The 25,960-nt window shown below is 43.8% G+C and overlaps 1 protein-coding gene across 1 annotated transcript in view; it reads left to right on the top strand.

The window, feature by feature from the left end:
- The window catches only part of PFAS (phosphoribosylformylglycinamidine synthase), a 371,702-nt gene that overhangs the window by 104,211 nt on the left and 241,531 nt on the right, over positions 1 to 25,960 (top strand). The window contains exons 6-8 of the mRNA XM_086931905.1: positions 12,693 to 12,798; positions 14,240 to 14,380; positions 19,189 to 19,313. Coding sequence (XP_086788031.1) covers positions 12,693 to 12,798; positions 14,240 to 14,380; positions 19,189 to 19,313 — 372 coding nt within the window. The remainder of the gene's footprint in view (positions 1 to 12,692; positions 12,799 to 14,239; positions 14,381 to 19,188; positions 19,314 to 25,960) is intronic.

Raw genomic sequence — 25,960 nt, forward strand, 5'->3', positions numbered from 1 at the left:
ATCCAACATGGTCAATTAGTTAACGAGCTTCTCGAGTCACTGACCTTGCCCCTACAAGTTGCGATTGTGAAATGCAGTGCACACAGAAAGATTCAAGATGATGTTGGTCGTGGGAATGCATTTGCAGACGAGGTTGCGAAAGAGACTGCAAGGAACACAATGAGTCGGATGTACGTTGTAGGTCCTGCGAGATGGATTACTGATGTGGGTATGTGTGAGGACACTATTGAAAGTGTGAAGTCTATACAATCTGATGCCACTGAGAAAGAGGTGAACGAATGGAGAGAAAGCAAGGGAAGATTGGATGCAAATGGTTGTTGGGTCGAATTGTCAGAACATCAGCGTTGGCTATTACCTGACGCATATGTACTTGCAGTGGTGACAATGGCCCATGGAATGGCGCACATCAGTGTGAAAGGAATCTGGAAACTGTTGGCCCCAGTATGGCAGAATAGTGGTATCCCAAAATGCGCGGAGAATTGGGTCAGGAACTGTATGGTGTGTTTGAAGCACAATCCCGGTAGGGGAACCCCAACTCCAGCTGGTCATTTTGCGCCTCCAACGTATCCGTTCGAGGTTTTGCAGCTCAATTTCATCCACATGGAGAGGTGCAACAACTTGAAATACGTGCTTGTCGTTGTTTGAGCCTTCTCCAGGTGGGTGGAAGCGTACCCCCTTGAGGACAACACCGCCTTGTCAACTGCCAAAGCCCTGGTCAAGGAATTCTTCCCTAGGTATGGTATGCCTAGAATGGTCTGGAGTGATAACGGAAGTGAATTCGTGGGACGAGTGATGAAGAGAGTGTGCGAATGTCTAGGCATACACCAGAAATTCCACGCTGCAAACCACCCCCAATCAGCGGGATTAGTAGAGTGCTACAACGGCACGTTAAAGTTAAAACTAGCCAAGATGCAAGCCAGCACCGGTCTCAAATGGCCTGACGCCCTGCCTTTAGCACTCCTGTCCACCAGAATGACTGTCCATTCCAGACTAGGACTTAGCCCCCATGAAATTGTGTTTGGCCGCCCAGCCAACATCTGAGGTGTGCCAAGGCCCAAGAGACTGAGCGAAATAGAGCACCCTGTACTGCTTGACTATTTGTGTGAATTGACAACTAAATTGCGTGTTTTACACCAACAGGTCCACAGCTCCTCTCCACCAGCATCTGACGATCCAGGCCACGCCATTGAACCTGGCTCCTGGGTCCTAGTCCGGAACTTCAGGCGAACCAAGAATGAGGAGCCTCGCTGGACCGGACCTTTCCAGGTCCTGTTAACTACCCGTTCTGCAGTACGTGTCCACGGCAAGAAACATTGGGTGCACGGCGCCCATTGCAAACGGGTCCCGTTGCCCCTTCCATATGACCGATGGGTCCAGGAGGGAATCGCTGACTCTGAGACCGAATCCGTACCGCGCTTTGCGCCCTTCAGCGATGCACGATTGAAAGGAACTGGCACAGAAAAGGAGAGTGATCGTATTTTGCAAGGATTTGTGCCACCGTCAATGCAGTTGGACACTACAGAACCTGAAACATTGTTTGAAGACCACACCGTACCTGGGAAACGATGATATAATCTGAGGTCAAGAACAAGAGACTAATAAAAACAAATTAATACGACCCTCCTTTCCCCCAAGAACTATTTTTGATTTTACAGCTCTCTCGCCCAGGGAACTTGCTCATTTTTGATTTTCGAACCGCCATCCGGTTCTGCTGCTAGGGTCGCGGTTGATAGTCTGGGGAGTGCAGCTGGGGACGTTTAGGTCAACGGTTCTGGTTGGTCTGAGGGAATTACCCCGGACTGAACAGAACGCACTCCCTGGCCGAATCAAACTCCCATCGCGGGCAGCAACTAGAGGATGGAGTTTCCGAGGGTAGAGAGACCTGCTAGACCCACGAACTTTAAAAAGCAAATATGCACAGTGATGACCAGAAAAAGATTTCTGATACTATGTATTTTAATGTTGTGTAGCAGAACGATGTTCTTGATTGCCTATACTCTATCCACGTTTCAAGTTACCTTTGTAAACAACACTCAGCCCACACCTCCTCCTACTGTTCCTACACACTCCTTTCACCCTCTACCTGAACACGAGTCTGCCAGAAGACTAGAATTTGTAAATAACTCATTCATCCAACTCCTACACCAACACCAATCTATAATGAACACATCGAACTGTTGGATATGTGGACTTATGCCGCTCACAACCGATAAGGGCATCCCTTACTTTGTCCTGCCATTCAGTTACTATGGTTCTCTGTGGGCTTTCCAGACAATGTTCCTGTTTTCCATAGAACCATATCCCCCGCATCCCATAGGGAGCAATTCCAGCAACAAGGCACTAGTGGCAGGAATAAGGAATATGAGCAGGGATATTGACACGTATCGGACAATTCCCAAAGATGAGTTTACCCCGTACAGTAGGTGGAACAGCACTCAGTATGGGATTTCTTTGAGTAAGAGCCAGAAAACACAGAAATCCTCTCCGGTTTGGATAGTACCCCACCGAGGTCACCTATGTCTGCAAGGTATTGGCAGGGATCCCAAAGCACAGTTGGGGAAGAGCGTATGCACGGAAACGTATGTGTTCGCATCCCGAACTTCCCCTCCATTCTTAGCGGCTAAGGGTACATACTTCGTCTGCCATGACAAAGCATACACATGGTTGCCCCCTGACTTCTCGGGCACAAGTTTTATCTCGTTTCTGCTGCCACCCACCTACACGGCCGGGGCAGATTACCATCGGACAAGGACAGTTAGGGGTGTCGTGAGTCAAGACGACACTGCGGGTCAAGAGTTTGGGGACTTCGCAAAGGGTTTTCTGACGTTTTGGGGGCCTATGGTGAACAGCAGGAACATTCGCCAGTTAACAAGGATAGTTGAATCCGCCGTGACTGAGACGGCCGGTGCCCTTAGTAACCTGACTGCCGAGCTCCAATCAGACCGACTTATGACCCTTCAAAATCGGGTTGCCCTAGATGTCATACTTGCAGACCGTGGTGGTGTATGTAGAGTGGTCCAATCCAGCTGTTGCATTTTTCATCCCTGATAATGCTCCGACAGTGTACCAGGCCATCTCCAAGCTGCACAAAATCTCTGATTCCCTTCACGTGGATAAAGGGGATTGGTCCTTGCTAGGGTGGTTCTGGGAACTGATATCTTCCTGGGGATGGAAAACTCTGATCTTCATTGGGATGATCTTAGCCATTCTGTTTATGTTCTGCCTGTTTGTGCAGTGCGCTCCTACAATATGTGGCCTCTGTGCTACTTCATGTGTAAGGAAGCCTGTGTCAAGGGACGAATTGAGCAACAGAATGATGCTACAGGAGCATCTCCATGAATACAGATTTGGACTCAGATTAGCATGAGTTATTGCCTAATATGAGGGCAAAAGGAGGGTCTGTGGTTCTGAAATTCTGGACCCTGCTGTAATATGGTACCGAGGTCCAACCCTCGTGTCACAAAATATCATCGTACCATGACAAATTTGGTATCGGCAGACTGGTAATGATTAGGACATTATCCCTGTACATTTGCGTCGTGATTGAGCGATGCTAACACCCTTAAATCATGGTTTCCGTTCTGAACCCTCGGACTCCATTTTGTGAACGGCATCCATCTTATGGCTTGCCCTCATATAAGTCAATTGATTAAAGCTGAGCTTGATCTAAAAGGACACGTCCACCTTAGCTGACTTCCCCATGACCTGGCCAAACTGACTCCACTGCCTCCAACCAAACCTGTTTGGGCAGCTCCTCGCCCAGTGGCCGAATAAGATAGCATCAATGCATAACATGCCATAAACCATTCACTACCTACAGACCATGTTTTCTACACACATACACCTGTCCATGTTCCTTGTTTATGGCCGGTTTTACGACAAGGAGGTGCCCTGTTTTATTGGGGTTTCATCGATATCTGATGGGAGTTCTGGGCCTGGCTGGGTAATCTATCACAAACTGGACGTCTAAAATATGGGTTGGCCAGCATGACTTCACTCTTTGCCTTGTTATAGAAATATGTGTATAACCGTATCATAAACTCAAGAATTCTTGCCTGCAGCTGTTATTTTCGTATAAAAGGAGAAGGCTGGTTCTGTAAAATCGAACAGTCTCCTGAGAACTTACGACCCGTGCTGTTGTAATTCTAGGACGCATGTTATTTGGTTGCAACCAATAAAACTCGATCTCTGACTTCACCTAGAAGACTCTTGGTTTCTGTGGTCCGGAACAGGGAGAACTCAGAGGTCTTCGGGTGTTATCCCCGGGCACCACCGGGTTCCTAAAAACCCGGCACCTCAGTATCCTGCGAAGGCCTCCGGTGCCCCTGCATTTATGATCTTTCTGCCCCACACCCCATGATTCTATAGCTGTCCAATAACATGCTTCCTGTAGCTCACAGGTTGCCTCTAAGTAGCTGTCACATAATTGCCTGTTACATGGTTTGAGACAATGCGTTAAGTGCTGTTAAAGCAGCACTTAAAAACACTGTGTGCCTGGCTCTGTTAGGCCTGGGAAGCTGACTGGTCAGTGCACCCTTTTCTGAAAACGGTTTACTTTCTTTGTTTCTTTCTTCCTTTCTCTTTTTCTCCCATCTTTCTCTCTTCTCTTCCCTTCCTTCATATTTTTCTACTTTTGTTCTTTCTTGTTTTCCACTCCCTCTTCATTCTCCTATTTCTTTTTCATCCTTTTCATGCTTTCTCTCCTTTCCTTCTTTATTTTCTTTTTCTTTTTGTTTTCATTCTCTTATGTTTGCTGTCTTCTCTCATCTTTTTTCTCCTTTTCTCTCTTTTACATTTTGACTTTTTATCTTTATTTGGCTCATTCTTGGTCACTATTTCCTCTTTTACTTTAACTTTCCCTGTTTTTCATTTGTCTTGCTTATTATATTTTTGCTTTTCTACTTTTTCACCCCTTTGGTTTTTCTTCTTTTCTTTTGCCTTTCTTCTTTTCTTCTCCTGCTTTTGCTCCTTTCTGTGGTTCATATTTCTTTTATCTTCCTCTTTTTTGTTCTGTCTTTTGTATTTTCTCTGCTTCTTTCATTTGAATTGTTCTCACCTTTTTTCTCCTTCTCCCTTCCTCGAATTCTCTTCCTCCTTTTTTTCATCTTTTTTGTCATTCCTCTACTCTTTTTATTTCTTCCAGTTTCTTTACCTGTTCTTTTCTTACCGTTTCTGCCTATCTTCTTTTTCATCCCTCTTTGATTTGTTCTTCTTTACTTTACTTTCCTTCCTTTTTTGACAGTGTTTAACTTCTTGGAGAAATCTCTTCATGTATTACTTTGGGTCATGATTGGCTGACAGGCATGCCCTGAGGTACTGACTGCAGAGGTATGTTTCGTAGCAGAGAGCTATGCAGTCTGAATGTGCCTTGCAAAATATACTATAGCTAATGGTTCTAGTTAAATTTGCAATAATTATGTCAAAAAATAACTTTCTGGTTTGCTTGTTTGTGGATGCTAATCAGTGATGCAAATTCAGGCAACGGGCCATAGCTTCTAGTGCCTCACTATCTGGAGGCAGACTGAGTTTCCTGCAGCAGCACTGTGTATTGTCCTTTTTCAAGCATTAAGTGTGGGCTACATCAACATTTCCCTTACAGGTGGTTTTGTTTTCCAAATTGTGTCTGTGGACCATTTTTCTTTCCATTCCTAGACGTTGCCTTGTGGTCAGAATCTCCATCTGGCTGGTGCGGCATTGTTTTATTTATTCATATACTGCTGTTTGAAAAAAAAAAAATGCAGGGACCTCAAGGCTCATTTGTTTTTGCATCTGCTCAATATTCCTAACTGAACCAGGCTCAAAACTCAATTGTACTTCTATAAAGTTTTTATTCGTTTGATGTGTGAAGTGTTATGATTGCATAATCCGGTCTCAGTTGCTTGAGGTTGGTGGTCCATTACCTGAACCTTTATATACACCCACTTGGATCTCTTTGAACCTCATACGTGTGATCACTTGAGTACTTAGCACTTTGTTTCTGTCTGTTAGTGAGCAATGAAAATAAATAATGCATTATTGCTGCTGAGTGGTAGTTGTTGTGTTCTGGCCTCTTTCTCTTTTTATGATGAATGTTTACCAAGCTTGTGTATATATGGAAAATTGATTCATCTTTGTATTGTTGATTACATTGATTGAGGCTCAAATGTTTTAGCATACACTGCCGGGAGCCAATGTTTCGGTGTTGACTTTATTGCTCCAGGTTCTAGGAGGTAATAGAGCTGCCCTTGTTATATTGGGAACCTGTAATTCAAAAGAGGAAATGAGAAATATTTTGTATAAACGTGCACAGGAAAGATGATGATCAGCTAGTAGCTAAGCTGCGAACTTGGAACTAGGGTACCTGGATTTGAATACTGGCTGTGGCACTTGATTAAGAATTGTGTGGGTCTAGGCAAATCACTTAATCTCCCTTTGACTAAAATTATAAATGTGTGGTTTGTAAAACTGTTGTAACTTTGTGAAATATAATGTCCTTGTACATATCCCCAGTTAATAAACACTTGTTTTGTCTTCCTACACACAAATTAATGTAAAGCATTATGTTGCTACCCATCTGGTTTTAGATTGCATAAATACCAATCATACCTTTTTTTAAAATAATTTATTTATTTATAATTTAGGTAGAAAAAAGAGCAAATCATTACATATGATCCATACAATTTCATAGTTCTTAACAGAAAGCCTAGTTTAAATATATCTTTCCCCAAAATTACACATTTCTTCTAGGCGTTCCCTGATGTAATCCGCTTAAAGCACATAAAACTTAAAACTAAGCTTTGACTCCCAAAAGAAGAAAAAAGAAAAGTAAAACATGTTCCCAAGCATTGTTCCTCTTCCCAAATTTTATGGAACTTCAATATGGCACCCAATCTGTGGAAGTATAATTTTTCCTTGGATTCCAGCTGTTTCATCTTATGCACTCACTCATTGGTCGCAGGTTGGAGTTGTCACCAGTTTCCATTTTTGAAGGATCAAAGATTTGGCCACTAATGATGAAATAAATAGTAGCTCTTTATGGCGCAAAACTTGATTAATTTCGTTTAAATGGAAAAAGAGGAAGAATCATCATTTTTAGTAATGCTATTTGACCAATAATCAAAAGTGGGAGAGACTGCCATTGTCTTAGTAAGTTCTTGGCCTAGGAAAGTATTTAAACATAATTGAACTATAAAAGCTGCTTAAAATCATGGGGTAAAATAATACCCAAATATCTGATTTAGCCGGACCTGCCGACTTGTATCTGGATCTTGATCGGGAGTACTTGGACCGAGCAGTTGAATAACAGCACCTATGACTTTGAATTGTTAATTCTTTAGCCCCCTAGCTCTTAAAATGTGTTAATATTGCTAAATAGGCTAGCGATGTTTTGTTTTTCCGCCTCCAGGTAAAGGATTCAATCATTAGCAAACAATTACGTCTTGGGAGTCCCTGGCAAAGGTGCCCTAATCTGAGAGTCTTGCCACAAAAGTGAGGCTAGAGTTTCAATAAATCGTGCAAACCGCACTAGCGACATGACACAACCCTGATCGGTGCCAGGTCAAATTTCAAAAGATCCTGTCATATGAGAATTTACTATGATTTTTGCCTCTGCTTTGCTATATAAATTCCGAAGGATCTTCACCACTTTAAGGAAAAAAATTAAACCTAAGTAAAATAGCAAAAAAAAATCCCACTGAACTAAATCAAAGGCCTTTTCTGCATCGACCATGATGATCGCCGCTATATAATGATATAGCATTATTGGGGGGGAAAAAATCAACGGCCTGAATTATTAAATTAGTATTAGTTGCGATCGGTCCTCCTAGCAGGAAGCCACATTGATCCCATCAACAACTTCCTACGTTGGGGGAGTTATTCTAGAGGCCAAAAGTTTAGTGAACAATTTATAGTCCTTATTAAGTAAACTAGTGGGATGATAGGATCCCAGCTCGTCAGATGGATTTTCCTTTTTTAAAAATCTTACTATTGCAGCTTCGGACAAACAAATTGGGAATCTTGCATCCCTCGAACATTTAATTGAATAGTTGAACCAGCAGTCTCTCCACTTGAGCTGTAATTGTTTTGTATAGCAATGCTGGCAAACCATCTATCCCACAGGCTTTCCCATTAGGAAAGTTTTTGATGGCTTCCTGTTCTTCTGCTACTTTAATGGGAGGCACAATCTGAGTCTGTTGGTCTCTGCTAAGCAAAGACAAATCTAGTGCCTTAAGTTATTCACTAATCGACTCCGTTGCAGTAGGAGATGAAGATGTGTATGATCTTTTATAATGCCTGAGAAATGCCTTCTCAATTTCCGCCATTTGGTCTACCATCTGACCCCTATCCTCCTCGTAGATTTATTTAATGGCAGCATTGTTGCGTCTCTTTTAAACTGACCATGCCAGAAATCTCCCCACATGCTCGACCTCTTCATAGAGTTGCTGGAAGCATGTATATTGATTAACTGTCTTCTGGGTGTCATAGTGTTTCTTTAATTAACGTCTAGCTTCTCTCAAGTTCTACTCCGTTGTTTGGGAATAATATAATAAATGCTTTTGCATTGCATGCTCAAAATTGCACTTTAAAATCATTGTCTTTTCCCTCTTTAATTTAGCTAACCTGGCTTTATCCCCGATAAAGGCTTTGCATGACTCCCAAATGTAAAATATGGATGCTGATCCAATGTTCCTCTCTAGAAACTCCGTGAGACTGGCTTGCCTAACTGGGACCTGACCCAGCCAGCCTTGATTTATAAAGTCTTATCTAGTGACCCCCAAGAAAATTCTGTCTGCTTTATGTTAACCCCTAACTCCATTATTGAAACAACATGGTCCGAGAACAGATTTGCGAGGAAAAAGTACTTCCCTCTAATCCATTTGGACGAAATTATGAAGTCTATCCGTGAGGCTGAATTGAACCTCTTAGAAAAGCAAGTGTATTCCTGGGCCAGCGAGGACTGAACTCTCCAAGGATCATGTAATGCTATCTCTTGAACCATTCTGGCCAAAAACGTTGAAGATCTAGGTTTGGGATGAAAATAATTTAATATTCTGCAAGATATTAAAATAACCCCCGTTTACCAAAAGGCTAGGACGTAGATGCAACGCTTTCTCGAGATCTTCAAAACGAGATGTATCATCTTCCATTGGCCTATAAAAGTTCACCGTCTGGAGACACTGATTATCAATTTTTACACTTGCTATTATCCATCTAGCCTTGGACTCTTTAATGACCTGGTAGACTTCCCCCAAAAAGTTATGCGTGAACAAATCCGCAATCAACGTAACTGCTGCTCCTACCGATGCAAAAAAAGGATTGGGAGATAAAATTCGGGATTCTAGGTGGAACGGGTTGAAATTTAGGGTGAGTTTCCTAAAGCAGAATTATTTGGACCTGTGTTGACATAAGCCATTACAGCATAGATTTAAGCTTAATTTGATTATTGACCCCATTACTATTACATGAAGCTATCTTAATAAACTACCTGTCTGCCATTAAAATTAAAAAAGCTCCTCAATCACCGTACTAGCCCTCTTTTGAAGCCTTGCTCCCTAACCCTCTTTGCTGCAAATAGCATCCAATAGGCTTCTCTACATATACAGGCTTGTATCCCCAAAGACCATATCACTTCCAATCATCTCTACCTGTGAATTCTTTCCACTTTTTTCCCTCCGTGCCCCGTAGACCCCAATCCACTCCCCCTACCCACCTAAAGCCACAGACTTTTCCCCAAACCCCAACCCTCCACTTGTCACCCCCCCCCCCCTTTCCCACTGGATGAGTACCTTGGTATGGTACTGTCAGAGCCCTTCCATGTGAGAGGAAAGCAAGATGGTTGTAATACATTACAATGCTAATTCCACCCAGGCACAATTCTATACCATGGAGATTCTAAAAGGCTTAAGGAGGAATGTCCTCTAGGAGCAATGCACCTATTTTAGCAGAGCATCAGAGATTTGAACACCTTATCTCCCAGGATTGCTGTCTCTGTGTCCACCCTCCCCCCCGACGAAATGCAAAAGTGTGTTAGTTCTTTCGATAGACTGAAATATATGCAACCAGCCTTTAAACAATACTGTAAATTTGGAATTGCTGCACAATAGCTGCTGGTGCCCCCTGGCACTTAAAGTCATTAGTCCAACAAACTCCTGAATCCGCCATACAGCTAGGATCGACATGTCCAAATAAATCGAAAGGTAAAGTTGTCCGAAGTAGAAAAGGACTTATTTTTAATTGTCTGTGACAAAATCTGTTGTTTAATCCAGACATCGCCAAAATTGGTCAGGATTGTGCGTGTGTACTTGGCGTTTGTAGACCAAACTGCTGGAACCCGATGAGCCTGGACAATGGTTAAATCTCCTGCTGGTTTTTCGTGAAAGACATATTTGTGTACCGGGTCCGATATAAGCTTTATAGCAGTTTGTCCTGCTTCCTGATCCTCGGGTATACCAATGAAAATCAGATTGGTGCCCCGGGCCCTGTTCTCGACATTATCTAGCTTTAATTGAAGATCTTTTAGCTCTCCTTGCATTCTTGAGCAAATTCATTCCTGTTTTTGTAAGTATCTTACCAGGTGGATCCCTTCAGTTCCACTTGGGTGATGCAAGAAGCTAGTTGTTGAATATTTTCATTAATCAGCTCGAGTTCATTGGTTTTCCGATGAACATTTTCTTGGGAAAACTTCATTTCCGGGGGCTCATTTAAAATCCGATTTAACTTACTCTCAATAGAAGCCGGCTGAAAAGTGCTTACTGTTGACTCTATTTGGTTTCCTGGTTGATTCAGATCCCTGGTCGTTGAGGTTTCCTTTTCCAGAGCTGCGGCCAACTCCACACTGCCCTGTATATCCATCCTTGCAGACGTCTGGTCAGTTCCACTCTCTCTCTGTACTCCCTTCAAGCTTCACAATGTGAACAGGTACAGCATTTTCCCTTTGCCAACTAACAGGTCATCTATGGGTTGAACTGCCTGGGCTGTAGGGAGTTCAATTATAGCTGGAGTGGGTGAAGAGAGATACTCTAGACTTAGTGAGGATTCCAATCTATCACTTGTGTCCCATAGTTGGTCATATCAGACCCTATCTAGGGATAGCGCCTGCTAGGCTGCTGCCTGTGATCATATTTTGCTGCTGTGTTCTTTCACCTGCTGATAGCGTCCTTTCTCACTTTGAGAATTTTTTCTAAAGGTGCTTGTGTTCATTGAGGGCTCTTTTGAAATGCGTTTCATTTAGGAAGATGGTCTGCACAAAAAAAGTCAAAGAACCGCCGGGTCCACTTTACACCATGGATTTTACACATCTCCTCTCAGTGTCTTCTGGAATAGGAACCATTTTATAAGCATTAGAAAAGGTTCTCACCGTCAGCATATGTGGAGCCAATCTTCAAGTGCCTCTATCCTGCCCCCGCAGCGATATCCAGAGTAGTTGTTCGTTTGCACCCTGGGATCGGACAACAAAAAATAAGGGGGGAGTGGAGAGTTAAGCGACTTGGTAGGAGCGACTCCAGTTGGTACACTGATCTGCTGCTTGGATAAACTCAGCTTTCCAGTTGGGCGGCCTTAAAGCAGTGAGCGTAATGGTGTAGTAAAGTGCCAGGCCGAACGTTCCAATGTTACGGCTCTCCAGCTCTTTAAACCTTTTGCCGCTTTACCCCTACTACTATAGAGGGGCTAGCGCTGTGGTGAACTCGACTCACCGGGTGGGCATTTCACTGTTACAGCTTTCCTGCGATTTTAGTCACTTTTGCCACTTATTGCTAAAGAGGGGATGTCTCTCTGGCGCTGTAATGATTACCGGCTCTACAGCCGGGCGAGGGAGGCGGCCTGACTCCTCAGAAAATGAGGGCGTGCCAAGGTGCTGTATATTTGCCGCTTGCCACTTTTCTTGAAGATAACTCTGGGTGCATTACGAGATACTCTGCTCGAGAGCAAAGCGCTCTTCGGTATCCATCGGCCATCTTGCTTGCTCCTCTGCGGAACTGGCTCAACTGCGTAGCATGACGGGAACTTGACATGGTCCCTAAATACTAGTAATACCTACATGCACAGGGAATAGGGATTCTCTTGGCAGCAACGCATGGGCAGTATTTTTGTGTGTAGTAATTGTTGAAAAAGCAATCTGCGCAGTGTAGGTGTATGATCTTACCAGTGCTCTGACTTCATTAATTGTTAAAGCTGATCTTTGCCCTTTATACATTTCTTTTTCACTATTACAGATGTGAGCTGCTGGGACTTGTGGGCATTTATCTATCTAGATAGCTGACTTTTGAAGGTGACCAAAATTGTGTGATTTTATGCAGAGCATTTAAAACACCCTAAACGCTCCCAACGTTTTTTTCTGTAAGTCTGTGTGCTTGAGGTACAGAGACTATAAGTAATAGAAATGTTCTTAGGAAGGGCTCATTTGCCCCTTGAGGGTTATGAATGTGCTGTGACAAATTCCTAAAATGAACTATGTTTCTTGCTTCTGCATCATGACCCCCTGAAATCCAATATAGGTTTTGTGAAATACTTTTCTATCCCCCACCCCATGCTGCCTGCCCTCTTCTCCACTTATATTCCTGTGTGTGTATATACGTGTTCTTGCATTAAAAACATATTTATTTTCTGCGCAGAATCTCTAACTGTTGCTTTGCCATTGTGTGTTTTTTCTTTATCGGTGCTTCTTGTTGGCTCCTGGCTTCATTATTCTCACGGGTTGCTCACATTTCTTTCAGGTTTAGCTTTCGACTCCTGGGATATGGATTTTTACACCGCTCTCTTCCAGAAAGTCCAGCGAAATCCCACCAGCGTGGAGTGCTTTGACCTCGCCCAGTCCAACAGGTGATGCTTGAACCTGGGAGGTGATGGGTAAATATAGCAATGGTGTTTGATTTAATGGCTACAGATAGGGCTTCAAAAGTCATGAATGGGTGTCGCAAGACTTACCCAGATCGAGACAGCTAACCTGTATTGCCCTTTGCCAAAACCTAGAATGTGTGGTTTTTGCAGTTTTGTGTAAATAACTGTTTTTGGCATTGTGTTGGATAAAGCAAGGACTAATGGAAAAAAATGCTTATGGTCCTCTGAACTTTTTGTACCGCTCTATCATCCCAAGAAGCATCTTGACACTAATTGCAAAGGTTTGATTGTTTCCCAAGTTAATGGTACTCATTTTGTCGCCCTCTGTGGTCGAGAGGCTGAGTGTCTTTGCAGTAATTCAGTCCTCTGACCATTCCAGCAGTGGATGCTTTAGTCAGCAGTTACACTTCTTCTTTTTCATATGCTACTAAAAGGTTGACTGGATAAGGAAGTCTCCATAAATAGAGGGACTTTGGCTGTCACTCTGGCTAGAAAATTCAAAGAGCTCGGTATTATTCATGCAGTTGCTGATGGCTTAACTGGGAATTGCTCTCTACTTAGTCCCTTTGAATTTTTACAAATGAAAAATGTGAGCTGCTTTTTTTAATGCAACATTACCTATTGTAGTGGCGCTGTATATTATCTCACATGATTAGTTGTTGAACGATCTTCCGGTTGTATGTAATTCAACAACACAAGAAATGCCAGACACATGTTTCACTTGGATATGTATATCCAGGAGATTATTTCAAGGCAAATTGTTTATTACATCTTGTTGGAGTAGCGTGGAGCTCCATCTGAAATGATCAGAGTAGAAAAATCAAAAGATCTAAATATCACAATCTGATGTCGTAGACTTCAGAGAGATACAAATCCTACAGTAATGCTGCTGGTAAGTTATTTTGAGTGTACAGGATTCATAATTCTGAAAAAAACAAAATGCTATATGCAGCACTTTAGGAAATTCCTTAATAATAAAGGATGGGTTTACACATTCTTAAATGCAATGGCCTTGACCGGAATTAGTAAAATTATTATGGAAAGCTTTATTGATCTAGATGATGAAATGCTTCCAAATAAGTCTTAAAATAACAGGTGAAGCTACTGCCAAGGAATTGAAAATGGCTCTAAACCATTTCAATCCAGCATGAATTATTCCTCAGATAGAGGATGTAAGTGTATTTTAAAAATGTAATTGTGTCAAGTTCACCAGCTTGCCAATATGTGAAAGAGCAGACATTTTGTTTTCATTTTGCGTCCATAAGTTAATTTCCTCCAAATATAACCGTGCAATGTAAAAAAAGGAGCAATTTTGTCTAGAAATGCCATGTTTATATTTCCTGATTCCCCCAAATAAGAATTCTTAGATTTTTTTTGTTACTCCCAATTAAAAACCAACCTGTCTTCTCTCCATCTCTGAAAGTGAGCACAGTCGACACTGGTTTTTCAAAGGCCGGCTCTTCATTGACGGGGAGGAGAAGAAGGCATCCCTGTTTGAAATGATCATGAAAACCCAGGAGAGCAGCAACTCGAACAATGTTATAAAGTTCTGTGATAACAGCAGGTGAATGCCCTCATTAATTTGTGATCCGACCTTCTTTCGCACGCATATTCATGAACTGTAGGTGCCAAGATAATTAACCATAAGAGAAGACATTGTTTATGTGTTTATGTTGGAGTCATATACACAAGAAGTGAAAAGTATGGCATAAGGTGTAACATTTTTCTTTGTAAGCTCTAGGTGGTAATGAAAAACAGTCTCCTGATACAGCATTCGGAAGTTTCCCTTTAGTGGGTCATGAGTATTTACAAAACCATGTGCTCTGTGTCTCTGTAAATTGGTCATTTTGCCTTAAATGGACACAGTGTGTTGGTTGAATATTTTGACACTATTTAACATGACTTGCAGAGCATTGGTGTTATTTTGTTCAACTTAGATTGGATATTATCACTCCTCTTGCATCCGTTGGTATATGGCAGTGTTGATTTTCGTGGTCCATTTGACCACACGTAAAAGTGTTCAGTAGATTGTCTGTCCGATGTTTATTTTTTTTTTTGGGCGTCTCAGACTATTTGTAACATTCAGTCTCTGAGTGGGTTGTTGGTTTTAGCCTGTGGGTGTTTTGGTCAGAACTAGTGCGTGTTAACGTGGTATACATAGGATGGTAGTTTGCATGTAGTCATTTGGATCTGCACATTGTAAGTTGATGCACCATGAAACTCCACAAATTTTTGTATTACAACTGTCCATAAATGTAGGAAAGTGACCCTTTTTGCAGAGCTCTTTCCCAAAATTCTACTATTGTTTTCCTCAAATGGCAAAACCTTTAGCACCCTCTGTAAGTCCCTGGTAAATGCCTGAGGTACTAAAGCACGCCCTTAAGGGCAGGAGCACAAAGTTTGCCACACTAATGGGCCTCTCACCAAGTGCATGCAAGACTACCATTGCAGGCTGCGTTTCTTGGTGCAGACAAAAGTGAAAACACAACATGACACACAGTCCTGCGGGCCATGTCTCCTAACACTGCATGTAATATTTGTAAGTCACCCCTCCAGCAGCCCTGACTGCTCTAAAGCAGGGTGCTAAATATACCATACAAGTCATACCTGCATGAGCAGATATGCCCCTGTGCTGGTCAGTCCTATTGTTGCCAGTACAAGTGACCAGGGAAGCCATTTTAAACCAGGTACTGGGCACTGGTTAAAACAAGTTCCCCAGCTACATGATGGCTTTACCGAAGAAAGGGATATCGGTTATTTAGCAACTCGTATTGATAAATTCACACTAATTCCAGGTGCCCCCTGAAAACTTACCAGCCTTGGGTCTGGCTGTTGAGTGGCCTCTGCCAGCCTGCCACCCATGACGCTGTTCTGACCTCCAGCGAGAGCTTTTTGCTCTCAGGAGACCCAGAACAAAAGCCTATCAAGGAAGAGGATTTAACACCCTCCTCACACAGGATGGCCTGCTACGTATCTTCCCTAAAGGGACTAGCTTCATAGAGATGCTGCCTTTCGAATGCAAATCCGGCTCCCCTCACAGGAGAGGGGGCTGAACCCCCTTTGTCCAACACTTTTGACACCTGGACAGGTGAGAAAATTAGCTAGTCAGTAGGCATGCTACCCCCAGGTTAGTACCGCCCTTAAGGTGGGCAAACTGAAGTAGATAAAACTTTTCAGAAGTGGCCATCTGTGATAGCATACCTAAGAATTCTGGGGCAGGGTTATGCCCACTTCCCACAGGAAGTGATCATATACAGGGCGTAGTGACCCCAAGGGTCAGTAGCCCATTGGTTGCTATCCTCCCCTCCCCTAATACCCATAAATTGCATATTTAGGGCAGTCCCTGGCACCAGAGAAGCAGATCCGGATGACCTAAGAAGAAAGAGGACACTGGAGAGCCGCAAAAGCACAGAGGAGAGAAGTGACTGACCTGTTACCAGCCCCAATGGCCTGTCTGCATCTCTCTTCGAAAACTGTGCCAAAATCGACTCGTCCTGCAGGTGTTGACTCCAGAAATGTGGGAGGACTGCCTGCCTTTGATAAAGAACCAGGACCTCACGTGGGACAGCGGAACTGTTCCTTGCATCTCTCAGCAATTCTAAAAGAAAGGACTTTGAGACCTCCAGGAACTGACCAAATCCGACAGCTAAAGCCACCACTGCACCTGTCGTCCTGAACCTGAGTCAAAGTGGGTTAACTGTGCCATCTAAGTCTTCCAGAACCCAAGTCCATCTTGGTTTCACCCCACGTGGACTCCCCGACGTCGCCTGCAGCCTCTGCACGCATGCCTCTACCGCGAATGCTCCAGTAAGGAAAAAAACGATGCTTAGGGTCTCTCTTGAAACTGTCACCCCAGGGCCATTGGGAAGAGAACCAAAGGTGTCCCTACATTACCGAGCATCGTGAGACCTGAGCCTCCCTGTTGGTTCACCCCGACTGGCCTCCTAGCCAGAGCCTGCAGCCTCTATTTGCAGAGACTGATCTCAATAGAATAATATTGGGCTCCCGGCACTGTTTTGCAACCTGCACCGGTCGCCCTCGACCCACTGGGAGTGTACTACTGGTGCTGCCTTGGACCTTGCCCACCACTCACCTGAACTCCTGGAGATTAGTCCCTTAAATTGCTGTAATATACCTGTTTGCAGAACGTGTTCTTCCTTCCATGGTATAACCCTGCAGAACTCAAATATTGCACTGTGTCCACTTTTTGAACTGAAAAGAATTCATATTTAAAACGTACTTACCTGAACGATTTTTCTCTGATTTCTAAACCTATATAAAGATACTTGTTATTTTTTATAAATTGTTATGGCTCTTCTTCTTGAGTTTTGTGTCCTTTATGGATCACTAGCTTGCCCATCGTGCGTTGCTGCGATCTCAGAAGAAAGGAAATTCAAGGAAACTCGTTATGATAACATTAAATTTACACTGTGTCATTGTTATTGAAACGTATTCATTTTATTTTTGAAAACATTTCTAAGTGTGGCTTGAGCAGTGCGTCCTCGATTGGCTTCCAATCTTGATTCTGGTTGCTCTCCTATTTCATTCAAGCGGGCTTGAGCAGTGCGTAATTGATCGTTTTCCAATCTTGATTCTCGTTGCTCTGCTGTTTCATTCGAGCGGGCTTGAGCAGAGCGTAATCGATCGGTTTCCAATCTTGATTCTCGTTGCTTGTTCCTTTTAGGAGAACGGGCTTGAGCAGTGCGTACTCGATCAGCTTCCAATCTTGATTCTCTTTGCTCGTTCGTTTGAGAATTACGGGCTTGAGCAGTTTGTATTCGAACAGCTTCTAATCCTGCTTCCCGTTGCTAGTCTGTTTCTGAAGCTCGTAATGCCTTTTTCTTTCGTGCTTCTAATGTAGATTGACCAACCGATTTCCGGTTGGGGGTCATAACTGTCGACGATGCTCGCAAATTCGCTGTCTATTTCAGTATTCGAAAGATTATGAGGGCCCTGGAGGGCCGATTTAAAACAAAAAAAATAATAATAATTTGACAGAAACCTTTGCGGGAGTGTACTCAACAACTTCCCAAAGTTTCATGGCGATCAGATGAATGGTGTAGTAATGCATAAAGGACAAACAGACATACTTTCGTTTTTATATATATAGACTAGCTTACCCGTCGCGCGTTGCTGCGATCTCAGAAGAAAGGAAATGTAAGGAAACTTGGTATGATAATATTCAATTTACATTGTGTCATTTTTATTGAAACTTATTCATTTTAATATGGAAAACATTTTAAAGTGTTTTAATTCTGTTTATTTATTTGAGTGCTTGTGGATACACGTTTTTTTTTTGTTTTTCCGTCTGGTGTGTACACGAATAAATCAGAAGGTTTTCCGACGCGTGAGCTGGCCACATACAGTTGTCTATGTGAGGAGCACGGATTCTCCAAATCTAGTCCACACACTTGCAGCGATTGTCCTTGTGCTTTGTTGATGGTTATTGCAAAAGCGAGTCGCACCGGAAACTGTAAACGTTCAGTATTGGAGATTGAGTGCCCTGGGTGGCCGGGGGGCCGATATTTAACACATTTTTTTTTTTTGCCAGAAACCTTTGCAGGAGTGTACTCAACAACTTCCCAAAGTTTCATGGCGATCGGATGAATGGTGTAGTAATGCATAAAGGACAAACAGACATATATATATATATATATATATATATATATATATATATATATATATTACGTGTATCTGGAGATGTCTTGCACTCTTCTCGGTTAAGCCTAAGGCTGCTCGACCACACTTCCCCTAACAAAGCACCTTGGGATTGCTATAGCAAGCCCATGTCGACTCATAAGGGAAACCCTGGAGACTCTACACAGTATATCAGGTTATAGATATGTCACATGAAGAGCCAGCTTCATATAAGAAACAATCACATTTCAATTTGCACTTTTGCTCTCTACTGTATGTTTCTGGTAACTATGGAGAGTGATTCCATTAGAAGGAGGGCAGTGGTACATGATTTTAGCGAAGAGGTTTCCTGCCATATAGTCTCTTGCAATATTGATCTTGTTCCTTTTCATTTTACAGGCTCAACATTCCCAATCTCACGATGGCCACATTCCTTTCTGCTATCCACTATTTTTATATGCATGTCTCAATCTGAAATTTCTGTATTCACTCTACCTGTACAGATTATACTGTTCTCCAAAATATCGTGCTATCCCTGTATAAATAGTCCCACTTTTTTTGTTTTCATGCATAGACTAGGGCATTCCTACTTGTGCTTGCTCCTTGTATGCAAACTTCAACATTCTTCTACTTGCACATTGTTTAACTGATCTATTTAATCCTTTCTTAGTCCATTCATTAAAGGAGCTGCCAGTGAAAAGCTGGATCAAATTCTTATTTTTGGGTTTTTTCCAGTGGGATTCAAGGAAGGGAAGTGTTATCCTTGTACCCTACAGACCCATCTAAAGCCAGCCACTTCGAGCAGCAGAAGTCAACCCGTCATGTCATCTTCACAGCTGAGACACACAACTTCCCAACGGGTGAGCAATCATCAGCATCTTCTCTTTATCTACACTCATTCCTTTCTTGTAATGATTTTAGTGTCACCCTGACCTGCAGGATTCCTTCCTTTCTTATGCAATGTTGTATTTTCAGAACTCTCTTGCGTTGCAGTCCTATGTCCTCTTTTAACTCCACGTCTTACATTTTTCTTTTTAGGTTATTTTATCATTCTTCCTGCCATTTTCCTCTCTATTTCTCTTCCTTTTTTGCTGAATGACTTTTTTTACACTGCACCCCCACCCCATCCTTTTTAGGTCTTGCCTAGACAGCTCTTGCACTGTCTCTTCAAACAGGTTGAAAAACTTTGCATGCAATTTGTGGATGTAAACCTGTTAAAAGAAACTGTTAAAATTCTGCTCCTACGGAATATAGCCTTACACAAGCTTTCTAGAGGCACTTAAGAGATGACACAGTCACTTCCCACTGTAAAAAATGAAGCACAGTGCGTGTCGAGACCCCAATACTTCAACAGTGCAATAAATAAGTGTTTCTTTTTAGCCATAATTACAATTTGAGAACACCCCACAGAGATCCTTTTTAAATACTATACAGCAGTACATTCAATAATACAAAATATTGTTACAGTTTATGCAAATCATATACACCATACAATAACTATGTATGTAATATAAAACATACCATCAACTTAAAAATATAACAAGGGTATTGATACACTGTTGCACTTTGGAGAAAGAACACTTTGCTTTGGTTCGGGTTTTCAATGTTTATTGAATGTTCTTTAGGGAATCAGTTAGTTTATTCTGGTTCTCTTTGATAAAGAACTGTTTGTCTTGGTTTCTTTCTTCCTGGGTACGTCTCATAGTGTTTCTCGGGAGAATGAAATGGGAACTTATGAGGACTTTGTCCCTGTGTCTCACAAGTGTAGGGAAAAGAAGTGAGGGTATGTACGAGAGCCACCTGTCTCCACCACCAGTGTCGTTTTTTAGTGTTTTACGCGGGCGCCATGCAAAAGGTTTACACAAAAAGCTTACCTTCCGTATGCACTTTCCAGGAGCACTCAACCCCCTCCCTGTTACACAGAGGAACCGCCCGTCTCACCAGGGCCCCTCTGAAACATAACACGAAAACCTCAGACAGCCACGCTCCTCCTGAAGCATGGTGGGCTAGTCTGTGGTGCTTGATGGGTCCAGCTCCCTCTTTTGCTCGGTTCGCGTGGAATTATGTTCTGCAGGTCGGGTTTCTGTTCTGGACGCGCCGAGGCTCTCTTCCTCAGTTTGCGACTTCTAACCAGGTTGGGTGTGGATTCCTTCCTCATTCTCCATACAATTCTGCCTTTGTCACGGGACACGCTGCCTATCAAGGCGCCTCTGGATTCTCCTCGTTGGGGACGGGTTCACGTGACGTAGTCATGTGATGGTCCTCGGAACCCTCGAAGGTCCCTGTAGTTAACAATGCTGTCCTGATCCCTCCTATCTGGATCCTGTGAAGATGAAAGATAGAGGAGAAACGTAAGGGGGGAAATATGGACTCGCCTTCTCCCTCCCATCACAGCGTTCTCAAGTACGTCGTGACCCAAACATAGTAGCAATCATTAGTATATTCAGTGTATGCGTGTCCATTCAATGCCAGTTCGGCAGGTGCAGTCCTCTGCGTCCACTTTAAGAGCACCCTCCTGGAACAGACACTCGTTCCAACAGAATGGTTTTGTCTAGGGTCAGCTTCCTCTCCAGTATCCGCCTTGCCCCGCACGGAGCACTCCTGGCCCCGTACAGTGTAGTGTTGCAGAGTAAAATATAGTGGCGTAGAGTAAACTGGTGTAGAGTGCATTGGTGTTTAGTAAACTGCCATAAGTTCGAGTGGCGTGACGCATCATTAATTGCAATGGCGTACAGTGCAGTGGTATAGTGTGGAGTGGTACAGAGTGGATTAGGTCATGTTTAGTAGATTGAAGTTGCAGGGTAGAGAAATGGTGCAAGTAGAGTGCAGTGCTGTAGAGTAGGGTATTGCATAGTGCAGTGGTACAGTGTAGATTAGAGTTCAGTAGCATAGATTGTGATGGTGTAGCGTAGAATGACGTACAGTGCAGTAGGTTAGAGTATTGTAGAGTGTAGTGGCGTAGACTGCAGTGCTGCACAGTAGAGTGGCAAAGAGTGCAGTGGTGCACAGTAGAATATAGTGGAGTGGTGCAAAGTAGTTTGGCGTAGAGTGCATTGGCATTGAGTGCAGTAGTTAAGAGTAGAATGCAATGGTGCAGAGTAGAGTGTAGTGACGCAGAGTAGATTGGTTTGACAAAGTAGAGTAGGGTGGAATAGAGTACAGTGGCATAGAGTAGATAGTTTCAGAGTGGAGTGGTGGGTAGGGTACAGTGGTGTAGAGTGCAGTGTTGTAGGATGCAGTGGTACAGAGCAGATTAGAGTGGATTGGCTTAGAGTGCAGTCGTGTAGAGTGGAGTGGTGAACAGTTAATTGCCATAGAGGGCCGTAGAGTGATGCAGAGTAGAGAGCAATGGCATAGAGTGGTGCACCAGTGATTGCAGTGGCGTGGAGTGGCGCAGAGTAGAGTGGCTTAGAGTGCAGTGGCATAGAGTAGATTACTTCAGAGTAGAGTGTAATGGTGCAGCATAGAGTATCTTAAATGAAGTGGTGCAAAGAAGAGTGCATTGGTTTACAGTGTACTGCTGTAGAGTCGAGTCCTGCAGAATTGAGTGGAGTGGTGTAGATCACAGTGGCAAAGAGTGGAGTACAATAGAGTGCGTTAGACTTCATTGTCATAAGAGTGGTATAGACTAGAATGAAATGAAAACAAATATATGAAGCGCACATATACCCAAAGGCGTCAAGGCACTTAAGCCATTAATCCACCTGCGCTTAAGATCCAGTCAACACCCTGGGGAACTAACAGAGCCTGGTACACTATGAGGTAAAAGGCCAAGTTTTAAGGGCCTTTCTAAAGACCATGTAATTTTTCCAGGCTTGTAAGATGTCAGGGAAGGGCTTTCCACAGCTTGGCTGTGACCCCTGAAAAGGATCACCTCCCCACCTTGCTTTTCGAAATTTTGGAATCACCACCAGACTGTGTTTAGCCAAGTGAGGGGCCTGGTCAGCAAATACCAATGGATGATGGCCTTCAGCCCCAACATTTGTAAGGCATTATGTGAAATGCACAGAGATTTAAATAGGAATGAATGAATGAATGAATAAGGATTTGTATCGCGCAACTATGCCCAAGGGCGTCAAGGCGCATAAAAGATGGTACCACTGCTGTAGGTGTAAGGCGTGCGCCGACTATGGATAAGCTTCTAAGAAAAGCCAGGTTTTTAATGCCTTGCAGAAAAGCAAAAGCGATGTTTGTCCTTTAAGCTCAGCAGGAAGCATGTTCCACAATCTAGGAGCGAGGGAGGAGAAAGCCTTCCCTCCCCATCTGGCTTTGACAACTTGCGGAACAGACAAAGAATTCTTATTGGCCAAGCGTAAGGCCCTACTGGGAGCATAGAAGGACACAAGGGACTTAATGTCTTCTGCTCCCGACCCATACTGAGCAGTATGGGTGAAACATAGAATCTTGAAATTTATCCTGGACTGAATAGGAAGCCAGTGCAGGTTTTTCCTAATAAGAGAGCCTGAAGAACGTCTCGGGGCGTCGACAACAGACCTGGCAGCTGCATTATGCACAGTTTGTAGGCGATGAACCAGCTTTTTGTTCATGCCTAGGTACAGTGCATTGCAGTAGTCCAGCCTTGAGGATACGAGGGCGACCGTGACCTGTTTTCAAGCTTCAGGGGTAAGATAGTGTGTAATCTTCCTCAAGATTCTAATCACACCACAGCATGTTGACACCGTCCTACTAACTTGTTTGTCGAAGGAGAGCATGGTGTCTAAGATAACCCCAAGGTTGCGGGCAGAATGGGAGGGCAGAGGGCAGGCTCCAAGGGTGGAGGGCCACCAATCGGTGGACCAGATCTCCTGTTTGCCCCCGAAGATAAGGACTTCGTTTTTCTCCCCGTTTAATTTCAGAAAATTCTTAATCATCCATTACAAAACAGCTTCCATGCAGTTCCTGAAATTGAGGGCGGTGCCACTCACCGATTGCGAAACGGAGACCATGATCTGGGTGTCGTTGGCGTATGATAACACTTCCAGCCCAAACGATCTTACAAGCCTGGCGAGCGGGGCCACGTAGATATTAAAAAGAGTGGGGCTCAGGGACGAGCCCTGAGGGACCCCTCATTGCACAGGCTTGATGGGAGAAAGGAAGTCGCCCAACTTAACCCTCTGTTTTCGTTGGTTAAGAAAGGAAGTCTGGAGGCTCAGTGCTGGTCCACCCACTCCCATCTCTCTAAGGCGAGCCACCATGATGGAGGGGGACAGGGTATCGAACACTGCTGTCAGGTCGACAAGGATCAGAAGGGTAGTCTCGCCACTGTCGACCTTAGCGCGGATGTTGTTGATGACCACTGTGAGGGCGGATTCAGTACTATGTGCCCTCCGGAAGCCATGCTGAGAAGAATCCAGCCGGCTGGTGTTATCCAGGAAGGTACTCAAATGGTGGTTTAGATGACCCTCTAGCATCTTGGCGGGGGCAGGGAGCAGGGAAATGGGGCGAAAATTCTTTAAATCCCGGGATCTAAAGTAGCCTTTTTTAGAAGCGGTTTAACTATCGCCATTTTCCATGGGGCAGGAAAGATGCCTTTAGAGATTGCAAGATTGATCACCTCCATAAGAGGGGGCAACAGTACCTCCCTGCACTCTTTAAGGATCTTCAAGGGGCACGGGTCCAGAGGAGATCCAGATTTAAGTTTATCCAGGAGCAAATTCAGTTGTTTGTTCATAGTTGAGGAGGGGGAAATTGGAGAAGTTGAAACCGGCATCATTGTACTGGCCTTCAGCTAACAAAGCCACCAGAGAAGTTGAGACCTCTAGGTCTAGATTTAGGATTTCCAGAGCTGAGTGAATATCCACTATCTTAGTATGGAAGAAGGTGGAGATCTGATCACACAGCTCCTGGGACGCCACTATGGGATCTGGTGACTGGAGGACGGACAGGGAATCTATGATTTTAAAGAGTTCCCTAGAGCAACTAAGAGAGGTCGTCAGCTTAGTAAAATGGGCCTTCTTTTCTACCATCACCGCTGATTTGTACCCCTTAAGGAGAGTTTTGTGTTTTTCTTTCCTTTTTCCTTCGGATCAAGGTGAGACCACCAACGTCTCTCTTGTTTCTTACAGCCCTGCCATAATAGTCTGAGGGAGTCCGAATACCAAGGAGCAGATGGTCTTTTTCTGGCAGAATAGTGCTGTTTGACCGGAGCCCTCTCAATGGTGCTAGAGAGATCAAGAGCAGCTGTGTCGGTGTCCATCATTATGGGGGGCCTGAGACTGGACATCAAAGGTGCAAGTGTGTCGTTGTTAATTCCCCTACAATTCCTTTTCAGTTCCCACTTACTAGGGTCCGACAGGGACACAGAGGGATGTTGAGATGTGAATTCAAGTGGGACGGCCATGTGGTCTGACCATGACAAGGGGAGGGGGGAGCCTATTACTAGCCTTGAGTCGTTGGTAAACACTCCATCCAGAGTGTGCCCGGCTGAGTGGGTGGGGCTTCCCACTGCTTGCAACAGTCCACAGGATGCCAAGGAGTCTAGCAAAAGAGAAGTATCGCCAGAGTTCAAATTGTCCAAATGGAAATTGAAGTCTCCCAAATGGTCATGTTAGGTCTGTCAATGTATGGTTCCAAGATTTTCAATAGCTCATGACGAAAGGCAGACCTAGAGCCAGGAGTCCTGTAGATCAGGAGACCAGAGAAAGAAACAGAAGGAGAAGGATTAAGGGAGAAATACATGGCCTGGAAAGAGTCCAGAGGGGAGGGGAGGAACTCGGTCCGGCATTTTAGTGAGTTTTTATACAGTATGCCTAAACCACCCCCCCTACGACCCACTCTTATCTATTCTTGCCAGGGCATAACCCTCCGGAATGGTATTAACAAGCTCGGGTCCTGTAAATTCGGACGCCCAGGTTTCCGTGATAAAAGCCCAAGAAGGCTTTCTTTCAGGGATAAAGACCCTGAACGCGATATTGTTCTTAACAAGAGACCGTGCATTAATAAGAAACATAGTATCCTTCCTGACTGAGGAGGGTTCTCGCTTATTAGGCATGGGCTGCTTTTTTAAGGGGTCTGAGGTGGTGGAAAGACTTTCTATCCTAGTACATCGACACTCAAAAGTATAGAGGAGCTTCTCTGGGGGGAACATATGATGGCAAGGCTGCCAGAGTGGTCTTAATGCTTGTAGCTCGTACGGGGTATACAGAGGACTTACTGAGGCCTGAGTATGTGTGGCACCGGCCTCCCTGGCCCCTCGTGCTTCCTCAGTGCTGACGGGCGCAGACGGGTTGGACTCAGGCGCGACTCCGGCGCGGGAACCGCGCGTCCGCTGCGCGGTGGACTGTCCATCTCCTTATATGCCTAATATAATTTGTTTCCTAAATGGAAGTGAATAAAGCTTAGCTAACACAGCCTCACTTCGGCATTCTGGACAATTTGAAGCTTATTGAGGGAAGATTTGTTGATGTTTAGATCAAGATCGTGAAACAAAAAAGTCCCTAAAGACAATAACGTTCTCTAAGGATGTGAGAGTCTATTCAACAATGCTGGTAGTCCATAATTATTGACT

The sequence above is a fragment of the Lissotriton vulgaris genome, chromosome 7 (assembly GCF_964263255.1).
Source record: "Lissotriton vulgaris chromosome 7, aLisVul1.2, whole genome shotgun sequence".
Lineage (NCBI taxonomy): Eukaryota > Metazoa > Chordata > Amphibia > Caudata > Salamandridae > Lissotriton > Lissotriton vulgaris.